The sequence below is a fragment of the Trichosurus vulpecula genome, chromosome 7 (assembly GCF_011100635.1).
Source record: "Trichosurus vulpecula isolate mTriVul1 chromosome 7, mTriVul1.pri, whole genome shotgun sequence".
NCBI classification, from domain to species: Eukaryota; Metazoa; Chordata; class Mammalia; order Diprotodontia; family Phalangeridae; genus Trichosurus; species Trichosurus vulpecula.
In genome coordinates, this window is record NC_050579.1 from 46,561,860 (window position 1) to 46,574,813 (window position 12,954).

The 12,954-nt window shown below is 50.2% G+C and overlaps 4 protein-coding genes and 1 pseudogene across 4 annotated transcripts in view; 2 read left to right on the top strand and 3 right to left on the bottom strand.

The window, feature by feature from the left end:
• Positions 1-12,954, bottom strand: part of LOC118856632 (histone H3-like) — a 42,815-nt gene that overhangs the window by 14,244 nt on the left and 15,617 nt on the right. The window contains exon 2 of the mRNA XM_036767041.1: positions 9,183-9,218. Coding sequence (XP_036622936.1) covers positions 9,183-9,218 — 36 coding nt within the window. The remainder of the gene's footprint in view (positions 1-9,182; positions 9,219-12,954) is intronic.
• On the bottom strand, positions 4,234-4,794 carry LOC118856635 (annotated as a pseudogene).
• On the top strand, positions 4,831-6,078 carry LOC118856638 (histone H2A type 2-A). The gene has a single exon (XM_036767045.1). The coding sequence runs from the start codon at positions 4,983-4,985 to the stop codon at positions 5,373-5,375; it is 393 nt and encodes a 130-aa protein (XP_036622940.1). The 5' UTR covers positions 4,831-4,982; the 3' UTR covers positions 5,376-6,078.
• LOC118856634 (histone H3-like) overlaps positions 6,849-12,954 on the top strand; it is a 191,429-nt gene continuing 185,323 nt past the window's right edge. The window contains exon 1 of the mRNA XM_036767043.1: positions 6,849-7,177. Coding sequence (XP_036622938.1) covers positions 6,849-7,177 — 329 coding nt within the window. The remainder of the gene's footprint in view (positions 7,178-12,954) is intronic.
• Positions 7,768-8,594, bottom strand: LOC118856633 (histone H1.4-like). The gene has a single exon (XM_036767042.1). The coding sequence runs from the start codon at positions 8,592-8,594 to the stop codon at positions 7,935-7,937; it is 660 nt and encodes a 219-aa protein (XP_036622937.1). The 3' UTR covers positions 7,768-7,934.

Consider the following 12,954-nt stretch of genomic DNA (forward strand, 5'->3'; position numbering starts at 1 on the left):
CACCAAATTCATGTGCGTGTTCAATCATCCTTTGCCCATTTCAGGTAGAAGCTCCTAACCCCCACCATATCCTCCATCTTTGATATTCTTCTTATACATACCACAAGTATGAGAAATTGCAATTTCTACACTAGCACAGGAAGTAGTGTACACTAGTATATGCTTCCTTTTACTCTTCTCTCTTCAGACCTTCAGAGCAGAGCTAATCCAATCCTAGGGCCTCTGTTTTTCTTAACTCCCTCAGTTCCTTTTGAAGATATTAAAGTTTTGAAGGGACACTCCCAACCTCCCCACCCCATTCAAATGTTTAGCACTACATAACCATATGCACTCTTCAAGAGTTGTTCATTGAAATTCACCTTTCCCGGTTTTCCTTTACTCTTGTGTTTATATTTCAGAGTTCCTACTTAGCTTTGACCTCTTCATCATAGTTACTTGACAATTCTCTTTTCCATTCAAGATTCGTTTCCACCCCCACCCCACCCCCCCCAGTATATGATACTCAGGTTTGCTGAGTAAGTTAGTTTTTGTTGTAAGACTATCTCTTTTGTCTTGTGGAATATTATATTCCAAGATCTCTCATTGTATTAGAAGTTGGCAAGTCTATATGATGCTAACTGTAATTCCTGAGTACTTGAACTGCTTATTTCTAGATGATGGCAGTATTTTTTTTTCTTTGAAGTTAGTGCTTCAGATTTTGGATTTGATATTCCTGGGACTTTAGGGGAGTGGGGTTCCTTTCATGAGATAATTGGCTGATTCATCTTTATAATTTTTTGCAATATAGTATACAGGCTAGATTTTAAAAATATATATTATTTTCAGGGAGTCCAATGACTTGAATTGCTTCCCCTTGAACTCTTTTTCAGATCAGTTCTTTTTGATATCAGAGATCTTACATTCTCTTTTACTTTTTTGGTCTTTTTATTTTGGAGTGCTTTGTTGTCATCTTAAAATATTTTACAGTTAAATACAAAAATGAGAAAAGAAACAAAAGCATTGTCATGTGCACAGCAGACCACAAGAAAGGATCTTTATAAAACAATAAATTTCCATTTCAAAAAACCTATATAATATATACTACACTTTGCTTACAAAGCTTCCCAGCTTTTCTTTGCTTCCTTGTTGGTTTTCTTTTGTTCTTTGCTATGAACTTTTTATTTTATTTTTTCCCATCCCTTTCCCCACCCCCAAAGAAGGCTACAATTAAGTATGGAGAAAAAAATACACTCACACACATATACATAGATATCTATACATAGACATATATACACATATACACTTGTATACATTTATGTAAGACCATACTATGCTTATTTCCTCCTAGCATCTGTTTCTCTGAAGGTGGATAGCATCTGTCTTCTTAAATCCAAGTCTTTCCATATTTTTCTAAATAAACCAGGTCATCATGTCCTATACCACAGGAATATTCCTTTCTGGATTCAAACAGCATCTTCTTTCATAGGATTTTTAAGGATAGTTTGGGTATTTATAACAGTCAAAATGACTTGGTTGCTCAAAGTTGCTCTTAAAACAATACTGCTGTTACTGTATGCAATTTCTCTTGGTTGTGCTAATTTTGCTCTTCATTATTTTGTGGAGGGCTTTCCATGCTTTTCTAAAATCATTCAGCTCATAATTTCTTATAGCAGAGTAATATTCCATCATAAATATATACTACAATTTGTTTAGCTATTCCCCAATTGACAGGCATCACCACAATTTCCAGTTCTTTGACACCACAGAGCTTCTACAAATATTTAAGAATGTGTAGGTTCTTTTAATACCTTGTACTCTTACCTAACTTCAATTTTCCCTAATCCTCTTGGGAAATAGACCTGATAGAAGTATGGGTGAGTCAAAGGGTATAGGCAGTTTAATAACTCTTTGAGTATAATTCCATGTCTCTCTCCAAAATGGTTGGATCATCTCACAGATCCACCAACAATGAATTAATTTTTCCACATCCCCTCCAACGTTTGTCACTTTCCCCTTCTATCATTTTAGCCAATCCGATATATTTAATATGATATCTCAAGGATATTTTAAATTTGCATTTCTCTAATCAATGATGATTTGGAGCATTTTTATATGACTATAAATTGTGTTCATATCTTCATTGGAAAATTGCCCGTTCATATCCTTTGACCATTTCTCAATTGGGGAATGACTTGCATTCGTATAGACTCGACACAACTCTTTATATATTTGAGATATGAGACTTTTATCTGAAGAAGTATCTAAAAATTTTTCTCACCAGTTTCCTGATTTCTTTCTGATCTTGGCTGTATTTATTTTATTTGTACAAAAACTTTTGAATCAAAATTATCCATTTTACATCTTACAACACACTCTATCTCCTGTTTGTTCATAAATTGTTCACCTATCTAAAATTCTGATGGGTAATATATTTCATGTTCTTCAGATTTTCTTATATCTCCTTTTATATCTAAGTCATGTATCCATTTTTACCTTACCTTGATAAATGGTGTAAGATATTTGGCTATGCCCAATTTCTGCCTGACTGCTTTCCAGCTTTCCCAACATTTTTGACCAAATAATGAATTCTTATCCCAAAAACATGTCTTTACACTTGTCAAACACTGGGAAACTATATTTTGGTTGCTGCTGTAGACTGAATATCTACTCTGTTCCACCGATCTACCTTTCTGTTTCTTAGTTCCAACTAGTTTTGATAGTTAATGCCTTATGATATAGTTTAAGATGTGATAGTGCTATGCCTTCTTCATTTACATTTTCCCATTAGTTCCTCTGATATTCTTTTTATTTTGTTCTATTCTTTCTTGCTGTTTCATACAATACATTGATTTCTACGTTTTAGGTAGTATTTAAGGAATTGTAGGTAGTTCTGCTTTACCATATTCTCTTCTAAGCTATTTATTCTCCTTCCAATTCCATCATCTCTGCTCCTGCCTTATTTTCTTTAGTCTTTCTTTATATTATAGTGAGTAGTAGTTCAAGCTACCACTGAATCTCACTCTCATCATTGCACAGAGAATACCTTGTATTCTTACCTAATCTCAATTCTGCTTACCGCCCTCCACCACCCCAATCTGCTCCCAACACTCCTCACCGGCTTCGAAACACTGAGGAAGTCATGAAAAAAGTGCCAAATGGATTCACTACAAATTGAGGCAGTATAACCACTACTGGACAAAAATGGTTCAGGTAATATTTTTATTCTTCCTGGCTGGCCTTCTATTACAAGCTATGCAGAAGTTATTCCAGACATTCTCCTGGCTTCAAACTTCCTCTTCTCCCTTTCAGCATAGATCATCTAATTTAAGAAAAAACAAACAGGTGGGTGGTGAATGGCATTTCATCCAGCCCTCCCTCCCCCTTTTCCTCACTACACTACAGGGAATCCAAACACGCTTAGACATCATTACCTACACTTAACTCCTTTCTTTATTCATCTGTGCTTAGATACGAGAACCGCACAAACTGAGTAAGGATCTTACCTCCAAGGGATAATATATACTTTGTCACATCTAAAAATTTGGCTTAAAACTAGCATGCTTAAAGTTGGAACATAGGAACTTAAAAACACATCTTAAAAGTAAACTTTAAAGGACATTCTTGGAAAATATGAAAATATTAGATCAAAAGTTGTCAACTAGTTAGAAATGCCAGGACAGATTTTTTTTTAAACTTATGATTGTTCGAAAAGAGGGAGAAAAGTGGGCCAGGATATTGTGCAATAGTTTTTTTCCACGAGTGGAAAGGAGAGTTGAAATTTGCCCAGGGGAGCGGTTTCATAATCAGAAAGGAATACGGAGCTTGCGCGCTGGGGCGGCGAGGGGGGAGGGGAGGGGAGCGAGGGAGGAGCATAGGGATTAAGGGGAAAGTAAAAGTTGACGGGAAAAGTCCTGGAGCGAGCCTGGTTAGAGATGCAAGTCCCGAGCGTGTGGCCCTGGGTCGGGCGGCCCCTCCTCAGCAGAGCAGGACAATTTGTGGGGTTGGGGGGAGTGGCGATGCGGAAGGAAGCCTAGAAGCCGAGGACTTTAGGTGGCTGTCAGGCAGGCAGGCGGGCGGGCGGGCGGGCTGGCAGGCAAGCAAGCAAGCAACTAAGCAGGCACGGGCACCTAGGACTATTGCGAAAGCGCTCTGGGCGCGAGCGAGACAGCTCCTTTCTGAGAAAGGGTGGGTGGCTCTGAAAAGAGCCTTTGTTTCGGGGCTTAAGGGCACGAGCGACTCCTGGGGCAGACCGGCTTACTTCGAGCTGGTATACTTGGTGACGGCCTTGGTGCCCTCGGACACGGCGTGCTTGGCCAGCTCCCCGGGCAGCAGCAGGCGCACGGCCGTCTGGATCTCCCGGGAGGTGATGGTGGAGCGCTTGTTGTAGTGCGCCAGGCGGGAAGCCTCGCCGGCAATGCGCTCGAAGATGTCGTTGACGAAGGAGTTCATGATGCCCATGGCCTTGGAGGAGATGCCGGTGTCAGGGTGGACCTGCTTCAGCACCTTGTAGACGTAGATGGAGTAGCTCTCCTTGCGGCTGCGCTTGCGCTTCTTGCCGTCTTTCTTCTGGGCCTTGGTCACGGCTTTCTTGGAGCCCTTCTTAGGGGCAGGAGCAGACTTGGCCGGCTCGGGCATTTCGAGAGCGCAAACAGGCGTGAAAAAGAAGAGAAGGAACGACTTCGAGAAACGAACAACGAAGACTGCTGAGCCGGCCCCCGCTACTTATAGTGCTCATATGCAAATGAAGGCTCCGGCAACGCTAGGTTCCCATTGGTGGCTTCTCAGGGTGTCGTCATAGGCGGAGAGGACGGCCATGTAAATAACGGAATCCGAGGCGAGCTTCCCTACTGGCCGTCCGGACAAAGACAGTCCGTCGGCCAATCAGACGGCTCAGCTCCACACTCCCCGTGCAAGCTATAAAAGGCCCCGGTGCGAGTGGTCCGGGCACCAGTGTAGTTTCTCAGTTGGCGATTGACGCAGCTGTGTTGTAACTCGTATCCGTCATGTCTGGCCGCGGAAAGCAGGGAGGCAAGGCTCGCGCCAAGGCAAAGTCCCGCTCGTCCCGTGCTGGACTGCAGTTTCCCGTGGGTCGTGTGCACCGTCTGCTGCGCAAAGGCAACTACGCCGAGCGGGTCGGTGCCGGCGCCCCCGTGTACATGGCGGCAGTCCTGGAGTACCTGACGGCCGAAATCTTGGAGCTGGCGGGCAACGCAGCCAGGGACAACAAGAAGACGCGTATCATCCCCCGCCACCTCCAACTGGCCATCCGCAACGACGAGGAGCTCAACAAGCTGTTGGGCAAGGTGACCATCGCCCAGGGCGGCGTGCTGCCCAACATTCAGGCCGTTCTGTTGCCCAAGAAAACCGAGAGTCACCACAAAGCCAAGGGCAAGTAAGCGGACTCGGAGCTCCTGGGGCCGAAAGGCTCATTCCCGAAACCAACGGCTCTTTTCAGAGCCACCCACCCTGTCAGCAAAAAGGGCTGTTGCCGAATCCCGGTCCCGGTCCCGGTCCCTGTCCCTGTCCCGCTCCCTATGGGAATCCGAAGGCGGCGTGACTTGTTGCACACGTCTCCCCGCTCCTAGCACGAACCGAAACCAACCACCCACCAAACCGAGTAAGATGGAAAAGTCGCTGCTAAATTAGCGAGCTCGGGTCGAGACCTGCATCTCGCTCTAGCCTCACCCTAACCTCGCCTCCCGTGTCCCGAAGGCCGTGGATAGCGCCCAGTGCCACTTTACTCTGGTCAAAAGGTGGCAAAGTTTCCCTAGCACCAAAACACCCCTGGCGGAAACGTCGGTCAGCAGCTGACTCGTGTCCGCGGGGTGGGGACACAAAAGCCTTGGAAATCGCTAAGTGCCGCTAGCTTAAGCTTTCCCGCAGATAACTTGGGAGCCAGGCTCCTGGCCAATCCACCGCTTAGGCGGGCTTTTCATGCGCTGCCCGGAGCCCTACACACAATGGAAGCCTGCGGGGCGGGGGCGGAGGGGGGGATTGCGAGGGAGGGCTGGCTCCCGGAAGTAGTACCGCACAACTTTAACACGGTTCTTAAAGGAGGGAGAAGGTTGAAATAAAAAAAGCGCCTCGTTCCTGCCCTCATCCGAGTCCAGTCCAGTCCAGTGTTTTTGAGCGGGCGGCGGGGTGGGCGCTCTGAGAAGCTCCAAGAGCCGCTGCCCGGGAGAATCGCGGGAGGGCCTTGGCGCTGCGGGGGCAAAGTCAGTGGCCCGCAACACAAAATTCCAGGGAACCCGCGGAACGTTCGGGGGGGGGGGGCGGGGGGGAGCGGTCGATTGGGCAGCGAAATCACGTCACAGCACCGAACGTTTTAGGGGTTCTTTCCCCGCAGAACAGAGAGGGAGGGGGCGAAGAAAGGGAGAGGGAGAGAAAGAGAAGGGGACGGCACAACTTTTTAAACAGGGTAATGAACAGAATCCAGAACTGGGAGATCGATGAGGGACCAAGTCCTACCCAACGAGCGATGGGTTTCCCTAGCGGGTGGGGTGGAGAGGGGTGAGGTGTGGTAAGGTGGGGGTCGGGGTGGGGGTGAGGGTAGAGGGACGCGAAGGAGAAGAGTGGGGGGGAGGGGCGTGAGAAGGGGGAGGGAGATTGGGGGGAAGGGGAAGGGAGGTGGGGAGAAGGGTGAGGGGCGGGGCGGCGGAGAGGTGGCAAACCGGAAAGCGCCTGGAACGTCCAATGGAAAGGCACTCTTGTTGGTTTGCGCCCCCAGCCAATGGAGGCCGAGCGCGGGACTTTCAAACTGGTTCAGCCCAATCAGGGTGCTTCTGCGTCTATAAAGGCTACCCGCCGGCGTCCAGTTCTCAGTCGTATTCCGGCACAGGAGAAACTCGTTTCTTCCTCGCTCGTTCACAATGGCCCGTACCAAGCAGACCGCCCGTAAGTCCACCGGTGGCAAGGCTCCCCGCAAGCAGCTGGCCACCAAGGCTGCCCGCAAGAGTGCCCCAGCCACTGGCGGCGTGAAGAAGCCTCACCGCTACCGGCCTGGCACCGTGGCTCTTCGGGAGATCCGGCGCTACCAGAAGTCGACGGAGCTGCTGATCCGCAAGCTGCCGTTCCAGCGCCTGGTGCGGGAAATCGCTCAGGACTTCAAGACGGACCTGCGCTTCCAGAGCTCGGCCGTCATGGCCCTGCAGGAGGCTAGCGAGGCGTACTTGGTGGGGCTGTTCGAAGACACGAACCTGTGCGCCATTCACGCCAAGAGAGTGACCATCATGCCCAAGGACATTCAGCTGGCCCGCCGCATCCGCGGTGAGAGGGCGTAAGGCGCTGCTTTCCCCTCGTGGAAGGTCCACACCCCAAAGGCTCTTTTCAGAGCCACCCATGTTCTCACGAGAGTAGCTGTGATCACATCGATTTCTGCCCCTTTCCTTGCAATTTTCCCGTGCCCCTGTGTTTACAATGCCCTTACCCATATGTGTTTGCCACTAAGGTCACAGTCTGGGCCGATCTCATTGTCCTTTTACCTCCCCCGCAACTTACTCTTCTCCGTGTTTAAGAAGTATGGTTTGGCTAGCAAAGTAACTTTTATTTAAAAAACTTACACTTGCACGCGCGCAAATCTGATGAGTTACTTGGAAGCAAATAAACGTTTGTTTCCCAGGAACCCACCCACCTTCCCCCATACCCATTGGGGAGTAACCAAAAAGTCCAAGAACACCCCCCCCTTCCCTTTTTGCCACTCGACCAGCTCGGGGGGCGGGGTGGAAGGAGAAGAAACGGGCTCGGACTTTCATTTGGCGGGGAAACGGATTTTTGGGGGGCAAACTTATTTATTTCAGTTTTTATTTACTATTGGTCTCAACCTTTACGAAACACAACTTCGGTGGCTAACTAATTTCTATAAGGGCTTGCGGTGGTAGGCTCAGCTCTTTTTCTGAGGTGAGTGGGTGGCTCTGAAAAGAGCCTTTGGGTGTGTCAAGTTTCGAGGGCTTCGAACTCTACTTCTTGGCTGCCGCCTTCTTGCTTTTGGCGGCTTTGGGCTTAGCCGTTTTGGGCTTGGTCACCTTCTTGGCCTTGGCTGCCTTGGGCTTAGCCGGGCTCTTGGCCACCTTCTTGGGCTTGGCCGCCTTGGCCTTCTTCGGGCTCTTGGCCGCTTTCTTGGCGGCCGCCGGCTTCTTGGCTTTCTTCGGGCTCTTCTTCACGCTCTTCTTGGCGCCCGCGGCCCCCGTCGCCTTCTTGGGCTTCTTGGAAGCGCCGGCGGCCTTCTTGGTCTTGGCCGAGGCCGGCTTCTTGGCCTTAGCCTTCGTGTCGGCCGTCGGGGCCTTCTTGTTCAGCTTGAAGGAGCCCGAGGCGCCAGTGCCCTTAGTCTGCACCAGGGTGCCCTTGCTCACCAGGCTCTTGAGCCCCAGCTTGATGCGGCTGTTGTTCTTGTCCACGTCGTAGCCCGCGGCCGCCAGCGCCTTCTTCAGGGCTGCCAGGGACACGCCATTTCGCTCCTTGGAGGCGCTCACGGCTTTCGTGATCAGCTCCGACACGGGCGGACCCGCGGCCTTGCGCCGCGCACCGCCGGCGGCCGAAGCCCTCTTGCCCTTCTTCTTGGCCGGGGTCTTCTCCGCAGGGGCTGGAGCGGCGGGAGCGGCGGGTGCCGTCTCGGACATGGCAGCGAAGGAACGGTACAGCAGCGACAGAGAGAAGTCACTAGAGGACGCCGCGGACTCGCGAATAAGCGAGCTCCGAGCTGACCCACTTATATATAGGTAAGGGCTGCCCTGTGATTGGTGCGCCGCCCCAGCCCTCCTCGCCCGTAAGGAACCAAAATGGCTCCGCTCTCTTCTCGGCCTCTGCTTGGGTAGGCGTGCAAAAAGCAGAAAATGGAGAATCGCGAAGGGCGGGGCCACCCGGGGGGAGGGGAGACGGAGAGGAGGGGTGCCAGGGAGAGAGAAGCCTGCAGAGGGAAACGCGACCCAGACAACCACCCCCAGGGATTCCAGCCCGACACGGATAAGACTCTGCCCACAAACTGAGGGCCTTTTTTTTGTTGCTTGCTTGCTTGCTTGTCGAAGGAGACGGTCGGTCCCTTCCTCTGAACTCAACCACACCAACCAAGCCAAGACAAGCTCCTTGTCAATTTATGGCAGCCAGGAAGGATTTGGAAACTCCTTTTCTGGACTCGCAGCGTCCGCGTTTCGGTGACTGTGGAAATTTTTTTAATTCATTAATAACTGAACGCAGCTGCCACGCCACGACCGATTTTCGTGAAAGTAGCCTAGGCTTCCTCCGGCCTCGGAGCAGAATGCTCTCTGGCGCTCCCGGGGCGGAGGGGTGCGGGGGGGGGGGGGGCGGGGCGGGGCGGCGCAGTTGTTACTAAGCTCGACTTACATAGAAACTGCTGAGTAGGAACAGTAAAGTCCCCATCAGCCCAAGGATTTCAGCACACGTCGGGGGAGGAGGAGGACCTCTCGTTTACAGAGGCGGTGAAAAAAAGTGGCCCCTTAAGTATGAATTAGATGACCTGCGAATTTCCTCCCAACTTTAAGCTTTTAGGGTTGACTCTTGTCAGGCTTTGCGGAAGATGGGAGGAGACGAGCCTTCTTGGAGGGCATCGGTCTGGACAGCACTATGGCGGTGCAAGGGGAAGCAAGGCGGCGAGCGGTGGGGGGGGGGGGGGGGGGGGGCCGGGGGGCGCCTTCGTGGTCGCTCCCGCCAAAGCTGTAACTTCTAAAGTGGCCCAGCCACTCTTCCTCCTTCCTCCTTCCTCCTTCCCTTTTGGTAACCATTTCATGGGGAAGGGGGAGGGCGCCTAAGACTTGAGCAGGACCACAAAGTCTGGTCTCCCACACCCTTCCACCAAAAGGCGCCAGGGTTTGGGAGAGCAGTTAGGGGTACTCAGAGCTGCCCAGAGAAACGGAAGGAGACCTCCATTCTTCAGATGAGGGCATCCTTAAACAGAGGTGCCTGGAACAGTGAAGAGTGCTTTCAAGTCCTTCCCCTGTGACCCTCCCCTCCCCATGGAATTGGAGCCCCAGTTCCGAGGGAATTTCAAGGGTGCGTCACATGGGCGGGGATCTGGTTGCCAGGGTCACAACTTACGTGCACCATTTGCGGGGACTGTGAAAACGTGAGTCATTGACTCTCCATTTTCATCCGTTCATGTTGGTCGTCGGGCTCATAGAGTAAAGAGGGGCACCAGACACATTACCGCGGGGGGAGGGGGCGGCCAGGAAAGATTGGATTGCTCGGACTATTTAGCTTCTTGTTTCGAGTTGCCTAGTGCCAGTAACATTACTTGAAAGCACTTGGATAAATGAAAGCGGGAGGTGTGAAGCCTCCTATCAGCAACCGAAAAGTCGGGAAGAATATTAAATGTTCACCCTGACGTGCTTGTTTTAAGCAGTTCTGAAGAGCCCCATTGGTCTACAGCCCTGGATCTCCATTCACAAGCACCACACAGAGTAGGTTCCAGACAACCCTTTTATTTTCAAAGCTTCGTGACAGAGGAAATGGTAGAGCCCCCTTTTGTCCCCCAACCTAACTCATGGCTGAATGGAAAGAACCACAATAGATGTCCCTCAAGCTCCTATTCCTGGATACCAGCAACAGCTGCAACCTATGCCTGCTTCCTTCACTAAAACAAATACCTCTAGTCTGAGTGATTTTTTTAACAGAGGCCAAAAAACGCGCACCTTTGTTTTCATGCATTAAAAATTCGAAAGCTGGAAAAAAATAAGGGTGAGGACAGGAATGGATGAGCCCATTGTGTGCGTTTGTGTGAGGGAGAGAGAGAAAGAGAGAGACAGAGAGACCTGCTGGAAGTGATGAGGGCACAGCGTCTGGGAACCCCCTTGAATCTGGAATACAGTCTCTGGGAGCCCCCTTGAACTGTCCTTGAATCTTCCAACTAGATCTGGCCTTTCCCTAAGGCCATAAGCCTTACTTTATCGTTAGGCCCAAATCTCTACTTAGCCTTGCCCTTTATTGTCCAACTACTTCCCACCCTTGATACCATCAGTATCCATGCCTTCAGCCACTTCCCATCCTTAATTCCATTCTCTTGGTTCTTGGACTCTGACCTCATCTCACCCTCCTTAGACTCCTCCTCAAGACCCTCCCTAAACCCCTCCTCTAGTCACCCCAGACCACCCCTCAATTCCTCCTACAATCTTTGTGTATATAATCTCCATCTTGCCTCCATGAAGGTGCTCAGGTTCAATCTGGCTCAGCTTAGACTGAGTCTGGCCCGCTTGTGAAAACAGGCGTCACAAAGGGTGGGATTTCTTAAGACAACCCATTATGGTGAATCCCTAATAAACTTTGTCTTTTCCCTTGGCTGAGAAGGCTTGAGTCGAATTCTTTCGGCAGGACCCAGCCTGGAGGTATTTTGGGATCTCAAGCACCCCTGGAAGTGTCTGGTTCCCCTAACAATCATCATTTTTACTTAAACCTCTTCAGGAGAAGGGATTTCTTCTCTTTCCCAAGCCACCCCAGTCCCTCCCTCCTCCAGGCCTCCTATTTCCTCTAAGTAGTACTAGGTGCTGAGAGAAACTTGGGGACTCCAGGGAGGGTCAAAAATAGAGGTTGGGAACGTGGAAAGCAGGACTTGTCCTAGAGACCCTTCTTTCTCCATAAGAGCAACAGTTGTATCAGCCCGGTCTCCCAGACCTTCCACCACGACTCCAGCACCCTGAATCCTGCCTGCTGCGGCTTACTCTTCATCCTTCCCGTCACAACACTTTGTGGAGAAGTAACCTCACTCACTGTTGTATTCCTCAAAATAGATTTGAGAAATGATTGGGCAAACTGGCTGAATTATCTTCCAGGTTTTCTCACTTTCCACCTTGCTACACTCCAGCTCCTCCCCCTTCCCCCCAGATACAGCCGCTAGACTGCTGACCCCCCACAGGCAAAGGTTAGAAAGGCCAGACTGGAGGTCGAAAGAACTTCATCTCCTGGGGCCTTGTGTATTAAAGAGGGCTGGGACCCGTTGGAGGGCTTCTAAAGACTGGAGCCACAAACTGGCAACTGTTGCAATGACACTCTTCCAAGCTTCTCTTTGTAACAAGTGTGGCACCAAACTCCTTTTCACAGGTACCATCCAGAGGTTGCAGAGTGTCAGCAGCCAGGCAGGGACAGGAATAAGCAATGTCACATCCAACCTCACATTGGCTTTTCCAGGAACATACTGCAAACTTCTGTGACCTTATAGTAACCGGTGTTTCCTAAACCAGGGCAAGCTAAATCCTTTTAGAGCTTTGAATCTTGTGTCTTTATGAAACAATCATTCTGATGATTGATTATGTGTGTGTGTGTGTGTGTGTGTGTGTGTGTGTGCGCGCGCGCGCGCGCGTGTGTGTGCGTGTGTGTGCGTGTGCGCGTGCGCGCGCGCGCGTGCGCGATCGCACGTCAGACAGAAAGGGAAAGCGTATTGCCTACATGCAAAGACTTCAGGATCCATGGTGGAGTGGGAAAGGGGGACGGGCCTGCCCAGCCCCCTCGTTCCCCCAGGAAGGTTCCCCCCCCACCACCCTTTCTCTCTGGGTAAAACCTTAGTAAGGTATGGGATCACCTAGTCCTGAATCCCCATTGCCCCACTAATGACTCCTTTGTCTCTCCCTGACCAGGTTACCAAGAGGGATCCCAGTGTACTGGTTCCAGGGCTGGCCTGGGAACCACCAGGTTCTGGGAAGCCCTCCCACTGCAGCCACTTACTTGCTATGTGACCTTGGTCAAGTCTCTTGACCTCTTTTTCTCCCCTCTAAAATGAAGAGCTTGCACTTCATGACCTCTCAGGTCTCCTCCAGCTCTAAATCTATCCTTGCCCCTTCTTGTCAGTGAACTGATGGCAAAAGATTCACTTTTCATCTCTACTCTTGAGAAGACACCAGCTCCATAGCCTGCAGAACTAGAGGAGAGAGACTGCCCCCACAACACAAGGCCTCTCTCCACACAGGCCCAGGACTTGGTGGCCTGGAAAGAGGCCTGTGAATTCCCACAGCCTTCTGGGGAACCTGCAGCTGAGGT

Excerpts from the sequence above, each read along its gene's own strand:
- LOC118856638 (XM_036767045.1), top strand. The coding sequence starts at position 4,983 with ATGTCTGGCCGCGGAAAGCAGGGAGGCAAGGCTCGCGCCAAGGCAAAG.
- LOC118856633 (XM_036767042.1), bottom strand. The coding sequence starts at position 8,594 with ATGTCCGAGACGGCACCCGCCGCTCCCGCCGCTCCAGCCCCTGCGGAG.